Source organism: Platichthys flesus, chromosome 23, assembly GCF_949316205.1.
Source record: "Platichthys flesus chromosome 23, fPlaFle2.1, whole genome shotgun sequence".
Lineage (NCBI taxonomy): Eukaryota > Metazoa > Chordata > Actinopteri > Pleuronectiformes > Pleuronectidae > Platichthys > Platichthys flesus.
Window position 1 is genome coordinate 288,008 of NC_084967.1, and position 21,797 is coordinate 309,804.

Consider the following 21,797-nt stretch of genomic DNA (forward strand, 5'->3'; position numbering starts at 1 on the left):
ATTTTTGATCTGAGCAAAAACGAACTTTTACTTATTTTTTGGTATCTAATTCAAAGATAAATAACAAAATAATGTCTAGTTTTTCAATTTGCAGATTTTGGTTTCTCTAATTAAATATGAAAAGAACGAATGATACACAGATTGTTCACATTAATGTGTTCAATTATTTCTATATGAATTAGATGACAAATGTACAGTCATGTATTAAGTTATTAATCAATGGTGTCAGATTATGATACCGGATCATGCAACATTGTTTCTGTTGACTTTCTCTTCCTTGCTGCCTAGTAAAAGTCCTCAGAGGTGGACGTGAGAACACAGAATGGGATCCTCTACTCGGTTCACTGCAAGCCAGTGAGTGGGTTGATTTTATGACTCAACAGATGCAAAAATAAAACAAACAAACAATTATCACCAGTGTCACACATGTGGAAGATACCAACGAAGATGTCAAGAGAGTTTGTGGTAATAGGAGCCTATAGCAGGTGTCATGCTGTAAACAAAATCATGTGTTCTCAGTAGCAGAATTAATACATAACATTGTGCCTCTGCCTAATTTGTTAGTGTTGGGAAAACGTCTGAGCAGAACCCCCTGCTGTGTTGTGTATGTGTAAGTGGAAAACTGTGGAGAAAGTCCCGACCCAATTGTCTTTTGAGTACATGCATTAAAGTGAATGCTTTTAAAAAATGAGAAGACATTTCCTCAAGCTGATCTTAAGATATCACATTCAAGTCACATTTTGTGAGGCCACAGTGGCCAGCAGTGGCTGAGGGAATAGAGGTCATCCTCCAACCAGAAGGTTGGCAGTCTTCCACATCTGCATGACGAAATGTTCTTGTGCTAGATGCTGAACAACGAATTGCATCCATCAGAGAGTTGCAATTTGCAAACCACTATTGACCAAAAAGAACAGAAAGGCTTGCCTCACCTTTGCAAAAAATATCTGGATTACACTCAAGATTTATGGGATGATTTTCTTTGGACAGATTAAACTTTTTGGAAGAAATGGGCCTTGTTACAGCTGGCATAAAGCCAACAGAGCAGTCTACAATAAGATCATCACACAAACAATCAAACACAGTGGTTTTACTGTGATAGTCTAGGGCTATAGTAGGCTTGAGTAGTCTCGTTAAATTCCGGACTAAGTCAATTTAGATACTGTGTCACAAACTTTACGGACAAGTCATGCTCGAAAACCCTCCGATATGATTGATTCTTTTACTCTACTACTAAATGTTTTACCTGCAATAAGTTAAATAATCAGTGAAAAACTACATTTTGTGTTTACTCACGTTCCCTGTATCTCATTAAAATTTGGTGATGATCTAAAAAACAGAAGAAAACATCTATGATTTCGAGACAACACACCTGTACAAGAGCATGGAATATCTTGAGTATCTGTTTTTGGATTAGGACAGAGAAAATGGTGGCATCAGACAGCAGTTGGCTGATGAGCAGCTGGATCCTCGGCAGAAAGATTTGCATGGCTGCTAGCAAAGGCTCCCTCTCATCAGCCTTTCTATACCTGAGAGAGACAGACACACGCACAGACATACATACACATTATGAATTTACCAAAAAGTAACTATGTCATATGTTTAAATCACTATGGGAATGTGCTGAAAATGTGTAAGTGACTACCGCCCTGTCGCACTGACTCGAAATCACTACAAATAGGTTCTGCCTTGGCCCATACCCCACCTTTCCTCTCGTCTCTTTCGAGTCTATACAATGAGATGAAACATCCGTCCCTGCCCAAAAGCATATATTACATTTTTTTTTTCTACATTTAGGTACATCTTGACAATACAAAGATGTGTATGTTGCTATAAATATCACTATTGCAAGGAGTTGTGGTATGGATTTATCACCCTATCTTTAGTAAAGGATGGTCTTTGTATCCTATGCTAAGCAGAACTCCACTGCTTACACATGCTCGTCTACAGTTGAATGGATTTAAGATTTTAAGTAATGAAAAATGAAAGTGTTGATAATTGGTTTTGGAAATATTTTTTTGATTTGGCATCAGGCATCTGGCAGCAGGGTTTATGCCATAACGGTACAAGGCACTGTAGCGACTGAGCTTGGTTTTGTTGTCAGAGTATGGATAAGAATTGTAGATTTTCTGTGATAATATCCACTTTTGTTTGAGTTAAGTAAATCTGTGTTAATCGTTAAACCCCTGGCCAAGGTTTGGAGCCAAACCCATGGCACGGATCTGTTCCACACCTGTTCCTTCGGAACCCTGGACTCTCACCCGGGGTAACAAGATTCGAGGTGGGAACTCCAATATGATATCGCCAGTGGGGTCCAACAAGCGGACCAACAATTTTGATGTGTTGGGGAAACTTGAAAAACACTGTCGGTCAGGAGCCAGCAGCCAGTCCAGCATCACAGCTCACAAAGTCCGTTCACAATAATGATGGTGGGGGACATATCTGGCCCCATCCCCTCCTGTGGCCTTGTCAGGCGTTTTCGCTGGCTCCTGTTTCTTTACACATGGCTCTCATTAGGGCTGCTCGTTTAATCAAAATGTTATCGTGATTACGATTAATGGGTCAAACGATCTCTAAACTACTATAACCGAGTTGAAACGATTATTTGGCTTTTTTTTCAAATGCACAATTCAGTCCTTAGCCTCTAAAGCATTCAGAGGCCCAGGTGACTGGCACTCACTCTCAAGCAGCCGTAAAGTGAAGGAGGCAAGTGGTGTGTTTTAGGGACCGGCGGTGAAAAACAACCACTATGTAGCGTCCGCGCATTACTATTCTCAAGCATGCTCCCTTCTGGCTGTTCAGACCTGTCAGACCGAACCCGCATTTCTCCGCGCCGGTCAGCAGTCAGAGAGTGTTAAGGTTGCCATCATGATCACAGTATTTCCTTTATTAATAACTTCAACCTCTTCTAGGAACGCAGGCAGTTTGTTATTTCGAGAGGATGGTATTCATCCATACTGGTTGGGGGTAAATCTTTCTCTGACATCCATTCCCTTGCCCCGCTAACAGATAGCCACAACCACAAGACTTAGAACCCAGGATTCCTCCATCCCTAAATAGCAATATCTTTATGACCTTTTTTAATGATAAAATTCAAACGATTAGAAATAAAATCAACCATCTCCTGCCCTCAATTGGCACTAATACCCTCCTAACAACAGAGATCTCAGAAACGGCTGAGAATCCTACCAATTACTTAGACAGCTTCTCTCTGATCACCTGTGATCATCTTACCAAATTAATCTCAGGTTCTAAACCAACAACCTGTATCTTAGATCCCATTCCTACAAAATTACTTAAAGAAATTCTTCCCCTAATTGATAGTTTGTTACTTAATACAATCAATCTGTCATTATCATCAGGTTATGTACCACAGTCTTTTAAAATAGCAGTAATCAAACCACTTCTCAAAAACCCACTCTAGACCCAAAGGTTTTAGCCAATTACAGACCAATATCTAATCTCCCCTTCATGTCTAAAATCTTAGAAAAAGTGGTAGCCAATCAGCTGTGTGAGTTTCTCCAGGAAAATAATAAATATGAAAACTTTCAGTCGGGGTTTAGAGCCAATCACAGTACAGAGACAGCCTTGGCAAAAGTCACGAATGACCTTTTAATAGCCTCAGATCAGGGACTTGTGTCTGTCCTCGTTCTGTTAGATCTCAGTGCAGCATTCGACACAATTGACCATCAAATTCTAATACAAAGACTCAAACAGTTAATTAACAATAATGGAACCGCCCTTAACTGGTTTAAATCGTACTTTTCTGATCGCTCCCAATTCGTGCAAATTAATGATGAGTCATCTGTGCGCACCAAAGTAAACCATGGTGTTCCCCAGGGCTCTGTGCTCGGCCCAATTTTATTCTCATTATATATGCTTCCACTAGGAAACATTATCAGGACACACTCTGTAAATTTCCACTGCTATGCGGATGACACCCAGTTATACTTATCAATAAAACCTGAACAAAGTAATCAATTTACTAAACTTCGAGTATGTCTCAAGGACATAAAAACCTGGATGACCCGCAATTTTCTCTTATTAAACTCAGACAAAACAGAGGTTATAATACTTGGCCCCAAACACCTTAGAGATACATTATCTAATGATATAGCTGCGCTAGACGACATTGCCCTTGCTTCCAACAAAACAGTCAGGAACTTGGGAGTGATCTTCGATCCTGATTTATCCTTTAATAGTCACTTAAAACAAATTTCTAGAACCGCCTTTTTCCACTTGCGTAATATCTCAAAAATCAGACATGTCCTTTCGCAAAAAGATGCAGAAAAACTAGTCCACGCCTTTGTTACATCGAGATTTGACTAGGACACAGGAGAAATGTGACTAAAGAGAGCACATTTCTCCTGTGTTAGCTCCGCTACACTGGCTTCCAGTTAAATCTAGAATAGAATTTAAAATTCTCCTCCTCACCTTCAAGGCCCTTAATAATATGGCGCCATTTTATCTTAAAGAGCTGTTAGTACCTTATAAACCCACTAGAGCACTCCGCTCCCAGAATTTAGGCCTACTTGTCGTCCCTAAAGTCTTTAAAAGTAGAGTAGGAGCCAGAGCTTTTAGCCATCAAGCTCCTCTGCTGTGGAATAAACTACCACTTTCAGTGCGGGAGGCAGACACCATCTGTTTGTTTAAGAGTAGGCTCAAAACCTTCCTTTTTGATAAAGCTTATAGTTGGAGCTAATTAGTGCGGCAGAACGTTACTTGTTCTATTTTATGACACATGACACACGGAGCTTCTTTTTCCAGCTTCTCCTTCCTCTTCTCCATCCCTATCCCCCTTCCCCGGAATCCCTTTGCTTTATCACCCGCAGATCCAGGGCCTCTGTGGCCACACCATGGATTGCGGTTTGTTGTTACACAAACCGGGGGTCGCGGTGTCGGATCCAGTGTGGCGGATTCTGTGTCGTGTGGGCTGATCGTGGTGGTGGTGGCGGAACCTGTGTGGCGGATTCTGTGTCGTGTGGGCTGATCGTGGTGGTGGTGGCGGACCCTGTGTCGCGTTGGCATCGGGTTCGGGCATTGGACCAGGACCGCGGCGGCGGCTCGTGGTGGGTGGCGGTGGACGGTGACTGAGGACTGGAGTGGCGTTCTGGTCTGGATGGTGGATCTTGGTCCTGCTGGTTGCTGACCATGGACTGTGATTTCAGCGGGACTGCTTGGCATGTCATGTTGGGGTTGTCCTTCGGGATGCTTTGATTCATTGATTGATTAGACATTATCCTCTCCCTCCGACCAGTCCCACCACCATTGACGTCCCGAGGGTCCTAGCACAGCCTGACATACCACTGTTCCGCTGCTCATGAGGAGCCAGGACCAAACACTTCTATTTACAGTCGGTTTTCTGACCAGAAACAGAAGTCGACTTCAGTGTTATCCTCCCTTGTCTGTTAATCTGTTTCATCCGCCCTCGGCTACCGCTGAAGAGCAAGTAGTGCTTGATTCTCAACTACTTAAATCAGGTAATGGTCTCAGCCTATTACACCTCAACATTAGAAGCCTGCTCCCAAAATCAGATTATACCCATGTCTTGCTACATGAAATCTCCCAAGACTAATTTTCTCATTTTGTCGGAGTCATGGCTTTCCCCTTAGATCCCTAATAATCATATATTTTGTTAAGGTGTTATCACGTGACCAAAGGAGTTGGAGGTTTGATTTAAACAAAACATTACACGAAATCACTTCATGCTCATACCAAAAAATGATGAATACATTTTGTTGGATCTCCTTCTTGGGGGCATACACATTACCATTATTGGTATTTACCACAGCCGTTCAGCGCATTTGGATAGTCTCAAAGAGATTGCCAGACTCTGGTCGCTGCATGCCTCCAATGAGCTATTAATTATGGGGGATCTTAATCTGGACTGGCTCTCTGACAGCGCTAATAAAATTAAATGAAAACCGTGCCTGGAACTAAATTTGTTTCAACCTATAGACAAACCTACCAGACTGATCTTAAAAAAATCTTTTAAAATCCACATAAATGTCCTGCCTCTGGTGTTTTTGCCCTGATATCAGTGACCATCGTCCCGTTGCCTGTGTCAGATGCACCAAAATCCCCAAGACCAAATCTCAAATCATTACTATCAGAAATTATACCTACTAAAATATTTAATAAATACTAATAATTTAGCAACCTATGACATTAATCAAACTTTTTTAAATCTGTAATCTGACCATCGCACGAAAAATCTTCTCTGAATCTTTTAACATTATCTCTGACAGACATGCCCCCTACAGGAAACACAGAATTAAAAGACAGATACAGCCGTTGGTTCTCCACAAATGTCCTCTATCCACAAAATAGATTCAGTGGTAACCCTGATGGCTGGTTAAAAATGTTGACAACTCAGAAACACAGTGTGATTAAAAGGCTAAATCTAATTATTATTATAAATCAAGATATCTCAACCTCTGACATTTTCTCTAAATTATGGAATACAATAATTATCTTAAAAGGTCCAGTGTGTAAGATGCAGGTGAAAGGCATCTATTGCTCGAAACTGAATAAAAAATTATCATAATGATGTCCTCACTAGTGTGTTCCATCTAAATTGTTCAAATTGTTGTTTTCTTTACCCTAGAATGGGCCCTTTATATTTAAATATTTTGGATTTACACCGTGAGCTGGTCCTCTCTATGGAGGCTGGCAGTTTTTTTTTACAGGAACCCAGACTGGACAAACTAAATACCTTTTGAGTTTTTATAACAACTGAAAGCTACTGAAGGTTTTCGTTCGTGTTTGGAAGGGGAGGGTGAGGTGAGGAGTATTCAGCTGGAACATGCAACTTCAACACTAGATCTCACTAAATCTTACACACTGAACCATATTCTCTATTAATTTGTTCGATACAATGTGCCATGCACTCCTTTATAATTCCAAGGATTTGGTTTGATTGAGACAAAAGAAGTTTGATTTTAGATCACTTTTTTCTTATGTGAAATTAATAATTTCCCTGTTAAAAATGTTAACTGGAATTATTACTGTAAATACCCTCCTTTATAACTCATTGCCCTCATGGGAGGGTGATTTACTCGAGGGAAAGTACAGAGCAGTAAGGTAGCAAGAAAACAGACAAAGACAATCAAGTAACTCACTCATAGGTTTTGACCAGTTGGTAGAGAGCCAGCAGGCTGCCGTACCAACTGCCGCTGCTCAGAGACTGCAGGTTCATGCCAATCTTGTCCACGATGGCTGTCCAGCGGCCGGGGAAGTCATACTTGATGATGGCTCGCAAACACATAGTCAGCTGGGCACTACAAAAACATTTCATCAAGTATTTTTCAGTCTGTGTTCATCAGGAGAACTCACTATCTCATATGAAACATCTGTGAGAACCTTTACAAAGCTAGAAATCTAAGTGGAAAAGTCTTTTTAACATATGGAGGTTGGCAGACATGTTGTTAATGGGGATTTTCTCAAGAGAAGAATGGTCTAATGAATTACAAATAGTAAAAGAAAGCTGCTGGGATGAGAAAAATACTTGAATTATTGATGATATGGTGGTGTGTGTGTACCGTATGGACTCTGGACAGCGGATGATGCCCTCCACTATGTGATCTCTGATCTGCTGCCGGTCATTCTCGTGGATATTGAACGGAAAGATGACTTCCCCGAGAGATGGCTCCCTGTCCTGCCAGTACTGACTCACCATGTTCTTCAGGTAGATGGCCGCTACACATAAAACACATGTACTTGATCTCATTAATGTCTCTTACCAACGGCTATTGTGTTTTTACCACAACCTGATATATATTATCCCTCTGCATCATTGAGTTTCTTTATTTCTACAAGCTATTATAACAGGTTGAATAACACTGTAGCATGTTCCTTCATCAGCATGAACACACAAAAGCCATTTTGAGACATGACATCTGCAGGTTGGACAGGTCAGGTCTTTCTTCAGAGGTTTCCTTTCACATATGAAAAATGCAGCAGGAGGTACATTGCCTTCTTGCATTAAGAACAGCAAAAAATCATCCAAGGTATTCAGGCAAGGGTCGGTGCAGCAGGCAAAGGCAGGATGTCAGAGGAACCATGTTTTTTCTAATGCCTTCTCGCATTATTTAGCTAACTAGAGGCATAAATGTTACCAAAGAAGGGGGGCTTCAGTGATCAAATGTAGAGGAGCGGAAATATAGTTAGCTAACTTCTACGGTGTTTTTTTTTTTAAATCACCTGGCCAAGTCAACATAAGGGTATGACTGTCTGTTAGTCATATTTTAGATAGTATACAGGGCAGGCTAATTGTAAGCTAGCGAAGTGAGTGAGTGGGCCAGTGAGTGAGAGGCACTGCAGAATAACTCGCTCCCATCAACTCTTCCATCTGGGCATTTTTTAATATAAATCGTTTTTCATTTTTCTCAATTTGCAAAAAATTCTAAAAAGCCCATTCACTTTGTCATTATGGGGTATTTTATAGGGACGGGAATTGGCATGGACCTCCCGATTCGATACTATCGTGATACTTAGGTGGTGATACGATATGTATTGCGATTCTGTGGGTATTGCGATTCTGTTAGTATTGTGATACGATATTACGATTTCTTGGGATTTCTTTTGGTTATTTTTTTTGGATCATGGAAAACAGTTCAACTACCACACAGTCAAATTCACTTAGAGCTTTACAAGTTTTATTTCAACTATTAACATTAACTTAATGACTGCCGGGCAGCCAATAGAGAATATAAATAAAAATGTGCCCTATTATTGTATAGTCCCTGTCAACTGCACATAATATGACAGATTAAGAAATGTGTACCACTTTGGCTACTTTTAACAATAAATAAAAGGTAAATTAAATAGAATGAATAAAAGTTTACTTAAAATATAGATCTTGAAATAAACAAAAAGTTGGCTATGCTCCCTGTTGTTTGCATGTAGGCTATGCAAAGCTATTGCTTGGGTATGTTTACATTATTGTGCAAAAACAAGAGCTGGTCAACATGATCTGGGGTGAGGTTACTCCTCCCCTCCCATCAATCGATTTGGGAGGCAGCATGGCAATTTAAAATCGCCATTCACAAAAATCGCGATTTGTAACTGAATCGATTTTTTTCCCCAACCCTAGTATTTTGTGTAGAATTTTGAGGTAACATCCTTATTCCATAATTGATTTAATCCATTTTGGAATAAGGCTGTAAAATAACAAAATGTAGAAAAAGTGAAGCGCTGTGAATACTTTCCGGATGCATTGTATGTGGCAACATAGAGCGAGATCAATCTTCCGTAATCTTTACTCCCTTATCTATCCCACCCATTCCACACATACCTAACACCTTGTCACAGGGGGCCTATGGAACTGCCAGTCAGCTACCTGCAAATCAGACTTCATCTGTGGCTTTGCTACCCTGCAAACACTTGATTTGCTCTCACAACATCAGGAGAATACACCTCCTTCTCACTCAGAAGGCGGCACAGGTTCTGGTCCAGGCCCTGGTCATCTCACGCCTAGACTGTTGTAACTCCCTCCTGGCAGGTCTACCTGCTAGTGCCATCGGAATGCAGCAGCCCGGCTGATCTTTAACCAACCTAAATTAACTTGCACTACTCGGCTCCTCCGCTCCCTTCACTGGTTACCAGTTGCTACATCTGTTTCAAAACATTAGTACTTGCATACCGTAATGCGAATGGGTCGGGTCCAGTCTACATCCAGGAAATGGTCAAACGTTACACCTCAGCCTGTTCACTCTGCTCTGCCAATCGACATGTTGCTCCCTCACTGCGAGCTAAACACTCATCCAAATTAAAACCAAATGTTTGCTGTCCTGGCTCCTAAATGGTGGAATGAGCAACCCATGGACATCAGGACAGCAGAAAGTTTATACATCTTTTGCCACAAACTAAGAACACACTTCTGTATACTAGACCTTGAAAAAAAAATGTTAAACCAACAATTTAGTAGCACTTAAATGGCACTTATTTATAGCACTTTGTAGTTTTGCTTTTTGAAGAAATTGTACTTTCTTGATTCTTGTTGTTCTGGAATTGTACCCTCATGGTTGAATTCACTTACTGTGAGTCGCTTTGGATAAAAGCGTGAGCTAAATGAAAATGTATGTAATGTAATGTTACACAATCCAACACTAAGACAGCACAGTCTGACATCCTCACTCTAGATACGGTCTGATGTAAACGGCCTAAAATACCAGTTAAAGAATCATCCATTTGAAAGATTTTTTCAATGAATGGCCCAGTGCCACACCATAGCTTCACTCATCGGTGTTGCAACAGCATTCAAGCAGACCTCAGAGGAGAGAAAATGTCATAGATGGTAGTGTTACACTAAGCAAGCCCCATAAGTGAGATCTCCCATGTGAAAATATTAATTGTTGAAGATGGATTACTTAGGGTTGGAGGTAACCTAGCATCCGCTTGTGTGACAAAAGAAGAAAAGCAACCACTGATAATTCCCTGTACCCACCACATCGCTACTCTCTCGGTGAGATACCACCATGAGAAAGTGATGCACCAGGTATGTCAGATCACAGAGGGAGCCATAAGAGTCGCAGGATTGTGGATCATTGGAAGCAAATGTCTGGTCACAAATGTGTTATCTGTCACAAACGCAGAGGAACACTACAGATCCATTTACCAGCCAACAGACTCTCACCAATGCCACCCTTCACCCACGTTGGTCTTGATGTCTTTAGTCAATGGAGAGTGATGACACGTCGCACAACGGGAGGCAGTGCAGACAATTGAGGCACAAATGGTGGACATTATGCTGCTTGTAACTAGGGCTGCAACTAACGACTATTCGATGACGTCAGCCATAATTCCTCCTGACCAGCCACTCCTGAACCAGAGACAACGTCAGAAGCATCTTTATTTTAGAGCACTTCATGCTTCCTTGCGCTAACAGGGTTTATGGAGATGCTGTTTTCATTTTCCAGCAGGACTTGACAGCCCGCAATCCCAAAAGAACCAATACCTGGTTTAATGACCATGGTATCACTGTGCTTTATTGGCCTGCAAACTCGCCAGATCTGAACCCCATAGAGAATCTATGGGGTATTGCCAAGAGGAAGATGAAAGACACCAGACCCAACAATGCAGACTAGCTGAAGGTCACTATCAAAGCAAACTGGGCTTCCATAACACCAAAGCAATGCCACAGGCTGATCGCCTCCATGCCACCACGCATTGATGCAGTAATTCATGCAAAAGGACACCCGACCAAGTATAACTCTCTGTATTCAAAATCGTTTGTTTTATTCTACTTTGCTGAGATGCAACATTTTGGGTTTTCATTAGCTGTTAAATCCTCTGTGTGTAATGAATCTATATATGAGTTTCACTTTTTAATTTGAGATAAAAAGGAACTTTTTGAGATGCACCTGTAGTTATATTTTTATGTTTCCATATATATATGTAATATTTTTTATAATCATTTAAAAACATTCTGTGCTGCCTTCCCAGCAACAGAATAAACAAACCAATTATATTATATAAAGTTTTTCGTGAAAAATAATACAACAGTTTCAAAGCAGAAGCGGGCTAGATCCATTTATTCCTTGGGTCCTTATGAACATGACCAATGAAATTTCTCAAAATGAAAAATACATGGAGATGTAAATTATGTAAATTAGTCAATATTAAAACTTAACAACCAAAAGGGCTTACAGCAGTGAATTGCAAACAGCAGCAATGATATCTGGATTTGTTGGTGTCTTACCTGCATGGCGAACAGGAAACTCTACCTGCTCTGATACAATGATCTGAAGCAGGGTTGGTGCAAAGTTTATGATCTTGTAAGACTGAAACAAAAATAAAAAAAGAAGACAGTTTTTACATTCTATTCACATTTAAATTTGAGCAAATTACAACACAGGATTTCAGAAGGTTTACAAAGTAAAATTTAAGAGTTTTTCCAGAAAATCATTTAATGAACAGGCTATAACTAAATACCGGTTTGATTGATATATGGGTCAGATATGGGATAACATAGTCTTTGAAACCGATATATTCTAATTTTGAGTAAGAGCAAACAATGGTATAGAACACTGCAGAAGCCACCACTGTGTCATAGAAAGTTTTGAATTGTGTCCTGCACACTCCAAAGGACCTCAGTCTCCATAACAGATGGAGAGGCCTCCCCAACTGTGTTGCTGGACCAGTCCAGTTTGTTATTGAGGTAAACACCAAGGTATCTGCAGTCCCTCACTATCACAATGCCACATCCTGGATGTTCTCTGGGGTTACTTCCTGCGAAAGGCTGTCACCATCTCCTTTGTTTTGGTGGTGTTGATGTGAAGGCAACCTAGGTCACACCAGTCAGTGCCTCTCCACACCTCTCTTTTGTTCTGTTTTGTTCTGGAAGTGTTCCTCCAACATCCTCCTGGTCTTCTTATATGTTCAGGAGTGGAGAATATGGGACTATTGGAATGCCACTATACTTGTGATCCAAGTGTAAAGAGATAAATGCAGAGGATGCTGGACAACAAAGCATCCGAGGTCTAGTCTCAGTGGCAGGGTAATTACACCAGATTAGATCCTCTCAGAGCGGAGACTGAAAAGTACTGTAAAAACATATGGGGAGGAGGCATCACATAACACCAGTGCTCAGTGGCTAGTGGATGTGAGAACAGAGAACCGCAATCTCCCAGAACAAGAAAAACACCCAATTTCAAACTTAATCCAGTTATCCAGGAAAATACTAAATTTCAAAACCACAGGGGTTTAATTACAAAAGATTAAGAGGCATACATTTTGATTAAATAAAGATTATAACAATACAGGCAATAATCTTAACATCACTTTGTATGTCCAGTTGATTCTGGACTTCTCTCATCTTTAATATGGGTCTTTAAGAGAAACATAACACTTTTCAGACGCAAACAATTGTGTTATCCAGTTAAAGTTACACTGTCTCATGTTACACATAATGTGGGAGCCAAGCAGCAAACGTTAACATGAGTAATTCATAGTACTGCCATAATAGCCAGTAGCCAGTCAGATTTACCTTTAGCCTCAGCATACCATCAAGTTCGGCCTGTATTGATTACAATAGTTATTATCAGGGATGAGCATTCGATTAAATTGTCTTAATCAATCGTCGGGAGAATTAACGATCGAGTTTCAATTAATCATTCATATTTTTATATTAAAATTGACTATTTATAGGCTATGTTAAGATGCAGTGAAAATACAAAAAACACAGCGTGTTTCCTCATTGAGGTCTTTATTACAAGACAAACAACTCTTGTGGCAGTTTAACAGGATCAGTTCAATGGTTACACTTGAAAATATGCGCTGCTGTACTGGTAAACCCCGATGAGAGAGAAGCTAGCTGCTGAGAGCTAGGTGGATTTGACAGTTCTCGACCTCTCAGTCCGGTTGTTGTCAGGCCCTCACTCTCGGAACCCCTCACCCAGACCCGGGTCTGTCCGGGTTCCCTTCCCCGTGGACTGACATTCCGTGAGCGGACATGAACATCCTTGCTGTGCTTTGTTCAGGGCAACTCGGATATTCCAACCTCCTGCCACATAGCGAACATGCAATAGTTTTCATCGATGAAAAAGAATGTCATCAACGAAATTCTTAATGATCAATTCATTATTAGTTATATTTGTGTAAAGGTAAACACTTTCTGTGAACATTAAATTTACAGGAAAAGATTGTTATTGATAATATAATTATAATAGTGGTAATACACTGCAAGACAGCATGGCTGCAGTAAAACTTTCCTTCAAAGCTGTTTTCTTGAGTATTCAACATACTCAAACTTACAACTGATAATGAGACAAGATACTATAATTTACAGTCCCTTAACCACAGCAGACTTAACATTTTAATAGAGACTTAATCTTTGATATTTCCTGGCATTATATGTTTTCCACTTCAGTCGGCAAAACATAATACTATCAGACCCCATATCATGATGGAGGGACTGCTGCGGTAGTAGAATGTGGAATAATCAGATATGTTGGAACTTTTCTGACAGGCCGATCAGTTGGTTAGAGTTAATGAGGTAGCCTTTCCTACTATTACCAGACTAATGTTGACTGTTTATGATTATAATGAACTGTGGGAAGGGCTTCCTGGATCCTGTGTTTAAATATGTACCACATCATATGTTCTGTGTGCCAGGAACACCAAGAATATAGCATTTTCATAGTACTTCAAGCCAGAGTGAACATCTATGTTGGAAAATGGATCCACATACTGTTCCCTATGAAGATGAGAGACAGCAAAAAGAAAGAGGCCACAGTGTAAGCATGCTTCCAAGGTATCTACATGAATACAAGCAACAAGGTTCACATGTATGATTTTGCAACATAGGATTGTAAACTGAAATTGTAGTTGTTCCTTTAAGCACCTTGCAAAACAATTTAAATGGATGACCGTAAATAAAATCATTATCATTATGGTTTTGTTGTGGTGTCATAGATAGGTTAAATAAAAAAGTTTCAAAGCCTGCGGTCAAAAGCTTTTCTCTAGTCCGCTGTATTGCTTGCTAGAAAGCGACAGTTGGCTTAAAACACAACACTTTATGTCGGCCTTGCAACTGATCTATAGCCGCTGTTTGCTTGGTGAATACATAACATTATGATGGAATGTTGCTTACTTTGGCTTCTACAATAAAATTGATATTCCAAAGCTGCTACATAATGAAGATTTACATGAAACCAAAGTGAACGTTACTAAAACAAAATAATCATGTTTTCATATCATACAGAAACAAAAATATATATTGTGGAGGTGCATGTGTCAGTATACTATAAATTGTCCGAGTGAGAAAATTCCGAGTTTTTGCTGTCAGCCTAATCTCCTAGTGTGATGTCCAGAGAATCAAGGAGAATTTTATATGTGAACACAGTGGGTATTCACCGGGTGTGAGTGAGGAGACAAAAATGAAAACTAAAAGAGAACAAATACCTCCCAGTAGAAAGTGGTGTCCCACATGTAGGAAACAAGATAGTTTGTGGTGATAAGAGCTGACGACGGTATCGGGATGTGGTAAACATTTTACCTATACACTTACATACAGTTGCACAGACCAACACATACTCCGCTGACGTCGATTTGTTAGACATTACAGCCAAAATATCAACACTGTTTACCACAAAATGATAAATCCTTTTGTTAAATTAGTAAAATCTTTCTTCAAAACCAACACACATACAGCCAAACATCTGTGAAGTGCCACTTAAGCTTTCTTTTTCCTGACCTGTGCAAATCTGCGCTTCTGATATTTAACTAATCTCTCTCTCATCTCCTCTGGGATCGAGGCGGATTCACACAGGGAGAAACCCTGAATATAATCCTTTGTATGAAGTCTATGGGAGAAACGGAAAGTGAAGTGGGGATGATGGGGAAACTCAGTTGATTTGTACCGTGTCATATTCTCATCACGTTATTAGGACCTGAACAGTACTGAAGTTTCCTTTGTGTTTGTTTGATATTGCTCCAGACTTCATGAAACACGCAAACACAAAAGGCAAGGGCAAGCTCGCACGCACTTTTTTTGATAACAGAGCCAGAGTCCATTTTAGTTATTATTCTGGTTGTGTGTGGTTTACTTTATTAATGTTTTATGTAAATTCGACATTTTAATATTTTTGATTCTAATTGAGAACAGTTGAGAACATGTTTAATAGCTGTATTATTGCATTCCAAAATGCCCGGCTGTTCACACGGGACGCGCATTTCTCTGCGCCGGTCCGCCAAAGATTCTGCTTTCGCGCTTGTTGTTGTATGCAACCCGTTCAATCTAATGGTTTGGGGGTAAATTATGATGGTCTTTATAGCAGCCGCCCCCCCCCCCCCCCGGAAGCGTGTGTGCTTTGACAGGATTAAGCATGGGATTAAGACTAGATATCACTGATGGATCACGATTGCTGTCAGAACTGACTCGTATTAGATTGCAAGGCAGATGAGTCAGAGTGAGGAACTGGTGATCCCAGGCCTAGCGAAAACTGTTGAGAAGTCATGCAGATTCACCAGGCCGTAGTAGAGCTCGATTCACCAAAACACGGCCTTAACTCCTCCGATAACACTCACAATTTCTGAGCCAAAATGGTGCATCCTCTGAAAACCACAGACAAAAAAGCTATTTCAGCTAACCCACCTGATTGAGTTCATTTTCCGCCGCTATTCTCAGATTAGGGTCGATAGTCCCTTTGAGAGCCTGCATTATCCGGTTAGGATCCATCCTACGGTTTCCTCAGTGTTTTGCTATCTCATTTATGTACCGCGAGTTCACGTTTGCGTCCTCAATTTAGCCAAGCGTGTGAGTCTGCACCTAATGTGGCTCGAACAATTAAATTTACCACAATTACAAATACAACTTCCGGCTACTGCATTCAAAATAAAATCCTTTCCTCTTCTTCTTTCATGTTTATGGCGGTTGGCAAACAAAGCTATGTTGCATTACCGCCATCAACTGGTATGGAGTGTGGATAGGGACCCTAAATAATTAACTCTAATACTGCCATATTAAATATATTTATATGGCAGTATTTTTGTTTCAGTATCTCAGCAGAACAAACTTGATAGACATTAAATCTTTCAATTTTTATTTTCATTTATGTTCCATAATGTATAAATAAATAAAGTTAAACTTTATTTTCCTTTTTTATTTCCTCTCTATGGGTTCTACTCATGTTTCTTACCGTACCTACTTTCTTTGAATTCTGTAAAACCACCTTCTTTTTATCTCTCCCATTGCTTTCGCCACCTTTCTGTTAACCTTGGGCCCATGACAATATTCCCCATGGGACAATAAAGTATATTTGACTTGATTTGATTTGAACCTATAAATAATTGTCGTCTTCATTTCCAGTTTACTAAAGGATAGTGTGACGTCAACGTGATTATTTTTGTGGCTTCCTTTGCACATTTGTCAGCTATTTAGTTTTCTTTTGATTCCTACTTGTGCTGGTATCCATCCAAGTGTTGTACTTTCTCCCATCATTTGAATTAAATCACCTGGTGTGCTGTCTGAATGGCTGTGATTCAAGCTGGTTAACAATGAACTGGAATGAGAACATATTACTGCCTTCATAGGTCTCAGCCCTTCAACCCACTGCAATGCTCCAGCGCCTCCCCAGTATACACTGATAATCCATCACTGATTCTTTTGAGAATTTTTATGATGAAATCTGAAACCATGAATAAAATAGCAATTTTTTTAACCGAGTTCTTTGGAGCGTATAGATCAGGACATAGCTATATATCAGTATAACCTGTGGGTGTAAACTAAATTCCTTATCTTAAATCTTTTAACTTAAATGTGAGGTCTACAACAGAGTCGGGAATTATCCACAAGTGTATTATAGTGGTACTTTTGGACTAATACTTTTTTTTCCTGTTAGTTCTTTTGCTTTCTATTCAATAGTACATCCAAAACCTTTTGTTTCTCTCCTCTCCTTTTCCCTGACATGGCTTTAATGTCTCTTGTGTTGTATGATCTCCATTATGTCCTTTTAAACTAATCCAGTCATTCAGAGATAGCTGTTATCTTCTTAATTCAAGTGGCATTTCTAAAATTTCCACTTGTAGTGCTGATGTTGGGGTTGTCCTAATGTCACCTAACTATAGTCTCAAGGCCTGATACTGATTTTTCTCTAACTTCATGAGGGATGCTGCTACCAATCCGAATGCTTCACACCCATAATAAATAATAATAATTGTGACACTTGTCTGTTATTTTCTGAATGTGTACAGCCCATGTAATCCTAAAACCACAATCCTAGAATCCCAATTTAAATTATCATTATTTTATTTGAACAATATACTCTTACTGTTTCTTCACAATACACACCAGATTCCTACCTCTCCAAATTGCCCCATCTTCTGCAAATAGACAAGATCCAATCCCATTCTCCAAACTCAGAAATGCTTAATTGATCATCATTGAAAATAAAAAAGACTCACTTTATTACCTTGAATGCTAAAGTCATGTTTTTATACAGGTTGATCCCATACCGCCAACTTAACCTGCTTGGAAGCAGGTTAGCCATTCAGCATAAGTTACCATTGCAATTTACCCCCATAAGAAGTGAACAAGCTTCTTAGGACTGAAAACCTGAAGTCACCTCTATTACCTAAAATCCTGTATACCTCTACACTGCATGTAGCATTTTTATAGTCCTGATGTCCATTCAAAGCTCTTCACAGTATGCCATTCACGCATTTACCAATTCAGATAGTGCACACAGTTTCGGGGGTTAAGCATCTTGAGATGGGGAAGTCAGGGATTGAACTGCCAACCATGTGGTTTCAGGACGACCACTCTACCTCTCAACCACAGCAGCCGCACACATAACACAAGGTCTTGAGTATTGGTCAGAGGAAGGGTATCATTCAAGGTAAAGACAGGGCTGATGGTCATCGTTCAGTTTCATAGATTTATAGTTAAAATGTGTAACTTATGAAATATTTTTTTTAGGGATGTAGACACATTGAAAGGCTAATGAATACAAATTTGTTTTTAAATGACTTTGGAACATTTATATTGAGGGGGAGAGTCAGATGATGGGAGGGAGAGATTTACAGAGATATTTGGAGCAGTGATGGAGAGGGCCCTGTCCCCAAAACACTTAGTCCTTGATCTGGGGAAAGACAGCAGTCTCTGGTCAGATTATTTCAAAGTTCTGACAGTGTAGTATGGAGAAAGGAGCCAGTGTTGCCAACTCCTCAGTAAGGAAAGTAGCTATTGGCTGTCCTAAAGGTCGCTAGATATCGCTAAATAGACGCCAACAGACTGAGAAAATTCATCAGGAAGGCAGAGTTTGTGGTTGGCTCTAAACTTGTCACCCTGGAGGAGGTGGTGGAGGACAGGATGCTGGCAAAACTGCTGGCAATCATGGACAATCCCTCTCACCCCCTCCACAAAACACTGGACAAGCTAAGGAGCAGCTTCAGCCACAGACTCATTCAACCCCGCTGCTCTAAGGAACGATATAGGAAATCATTCCTCTAAACCGCAATAAGACTGTACAACTCATCTACCTGTCAGAGCCACCATCACAGAACTGCACTAAATATAACTGTCTCCTTGCACTGTGTACCCTGTACAACACTCCGCTCTATATACTGGAACACTTACTCCAAATCATATGTGATATGTGTTAATATAAACCATATTGATACTATATATAATTTTATACATAATATTGTCTTTTGCACACTCTGTCTACATATTCTTACACTCATAGTATATTATATTATCTATTGTATAGTCAAATACTTATATTTATACCTCTACTATATATCATATCATATTATATCATACTCTCTGTATATTATTTGTATATATAAGTCTATATACACAAATTTATACATTTGTACATGTTATTATTATTAATATATTTACTATTATTATTATATATACTGTTGCTGCCATTACTACTATATACTGCTATTATATTGGTATAATTACTATCATATATACATATATATTATGTTATATTATATTATACCTGCCTCAATATTATTTATTTTTTATATTATTTTATTGTATTGTATTTTATTGTTTTCAAATATACCGGCTGCTATGACAACTTAATTTCCCTTCGGTGATAAAGTACTCTATCGGTGAATAAAGTAATCTCTCTATCTATCTATCTATCTATCTATCTATCTATCTATCTATCTATCTGTCTGTCTATCTATCTATCTATCTATCTAAATGACATCATCACCTAATTTGCATAATGTAATGGTCGCTTTAGGACATACAGAAAGTGAGAAAAAAAACACCCTTAATATATGAGACAAATGCCCCAAAAAATTAAAAATAAAAGTGAATGCAATACGCTTCCTTATTCTTGTGTTTTTCTATCTTGCCATTGAAATAGGCCATCATTTCTCAAATGATTTTGTCCTGTATTGTTAAATGTTAGAATACAAAATTGAATTAAAAGGCTGTTATGTGGGGTGGAACTTCTAGCTCTAGGTCCAACCCTCCTCTTTTGATGTGCCCAGCAGGATGATGTGCGCCGCAGAAGGATGAGCGCCGATGTGCGCTGCAGGATGTGTGCGCACAGTTGTTTTATAAATTTGATTTAATAATTTTTTTTTAGTAAATATATTTTTTATTTATGTGCGCCAGGATGTGCGCCACAGGACGTGGCGCTGCAGAATGCAGGAGATGTGCGCTGCAGGAGATGTGCGCCTGCACAGATGTGTGCACATCTGCACAACAGGATGTGCGCAGGAGATGTGTGTCGCAGGAGATGTGAGCTGCAGGAGATGTGCGCTGCAGGATGTGAGCACATCTGCGCTGCAGGATATGTGTGCCGCAGGATGTATGCCGCAAGAGATGTGCACCGCAGCATCGGCCAGTCAATGACGGGTTATACAAGTGGTCATACTTTCGGATATCTTCTGCCAAGTGCTCTTCTATTTGGTCCATATTCGTTCTTCTAAATCTTCCGTGATTTCCGCGTATTAGGGGGCATGAAACCGGAAACTAGACTCCGGACGGGATGTAGTAAGCAGACCAATCACAAGCCTTGCGGGCTGCGTGAGGCTCGCGTCGTCTTGTCGTATAGTTAGAAAAATTGGCGGACGCACGCAAGCCGCCAGAGGGCTCGAAAGGGGCGTGTTGCGTGTCTTGCGTGCATGCGTGCGTCCGTGCAACACTAGTATAATTTGGCCTTAAGGGTTACATACAGTGCCTTGCATAAGTATTCACCCCCCTTGGACTTTTCTACATTTTGTCATGGCATACAGCCATGTCTGCACAGCGGAGCCAGTGAGACGGGGAGTTTTGGGGATATGGTTAGTGACATACAGGAGAAACTGTACTTTGTTACAGGGGTTGCAGTCCGGCATGTAGATGTAGCGTGCAGTCATTTATTGTTGGTATTATGGACCACATAGAATATATTATCTGTTAAAACTAAATAAATACATACCACAAATTAAAAAGATTTAGGTATACATGTATGTTTTTTAATTTATTTATGCATTTACTAATGTAGTTCAGCATATATGTATAGATTCAGATGGATAAAATGGTAATGGCGAACTAACAGACAACGTGGTGGTCAACAAACAGCATATGTAATAGATGTAGCGATTCCAAAAAACAGCATCATCAATCAGACCGAAGATGACACTAAAAAAATAACAAGGGTAGAGAGAGGCTGGAGAAGATTCGGAATGTGATAGCAACAATGGTGCCAGTGGTAATTGCAGTGCTGTAACCTCCAAACTGGTTGAGTGGCTCGAGTGGATTCCAGGAAACTACATCTGAGGTCTCTGTGTACAAGCGAAAAATCCTAGGAACAGCTAAGATACTGCAGAGATCCTCAGGGCTCCAAGGCCCATATGGCAGATGACTGAAACTTGGAGGTGGAAACTTATTTTATTTTACTCAGTAATATATATATTTCAGTTTTTCTTATATTATATGTGCAAGGGTGCATTCAATATCTACTGCTGATGTTTTTGTCCACATGAAGAGTCAGCGTCCTGCTGCGCATGCTCTGAATGCGAGTTCACTTTGCCCTCTTCAGGTGCTTTCAAAAACTCGTAAATCCAAACCTCATAGTTCAACAATGCCATTTATCCATCATTCATAATTTAATGTAAGATCCTCTTACATTCACCTTCCCACATAAAATACATGGGGGTTTTTAGGATTTTTGGGGAACCTCTTGTGGCTGCTATTTTAATTGAAAAATAATTTTGATGCTATTGTTTGATAAAATAAAAAAAATTACGTCAGTATGTTTGTGCTAAAGTGAACAATAATAAATAAAACTTCCTTCACAAATCTGTGCGGAGGTAGAACATTTGAAAGCTTTAAAAATACAGACCAT

The 21,797-nt window shown here is 39.8% G+C and overlaps 1 protein-coding gene across 5 annotated transcripts in view; it reads right to left on the reverse strand.

Moving 5' to 3' along the window:
* Window positions 1-16,298, reverse strand: part of ipo8 (importin 8) — a 73,934-nt gene extending 57,636 nt beyond the window's left edge. For all 5 annotated transcript variants that reach the window (XM_062382414.1, XM_062382412.1, XM_062382411.1 and 2 more), the window contains exons 1-5: window positions 16,094-16,298; window positions 11,699-11,780; window positions 7,539-7,695; window positions 7,119-7,277; window positions 1,370-1,526 (exon numbers count right to left, since the gene is read on the reverse strand). In XM_062382414.1, coding sequence (XP_062238398.1) covers window positions 1,370-1,526; window positions 7,119-7,277; window positions 7,539-7,695; window positions 11,699-11,780; window positions 16,094-16,177 — 639 coding nt within the window. In that variant the 5' untranslated portion in view covers window positions 16,178-16,298. The remainder of the gene's footprint in view (window positions 1-1,369; window positions 1,527-7,118; window positions 7,278-7,538; window positions 7,696-11,698; window positions 11,781-16,093) is intronic.
* Between the last annotated feature and the right edge of the window lie 5,499 nt (window positions 16,299-21,797).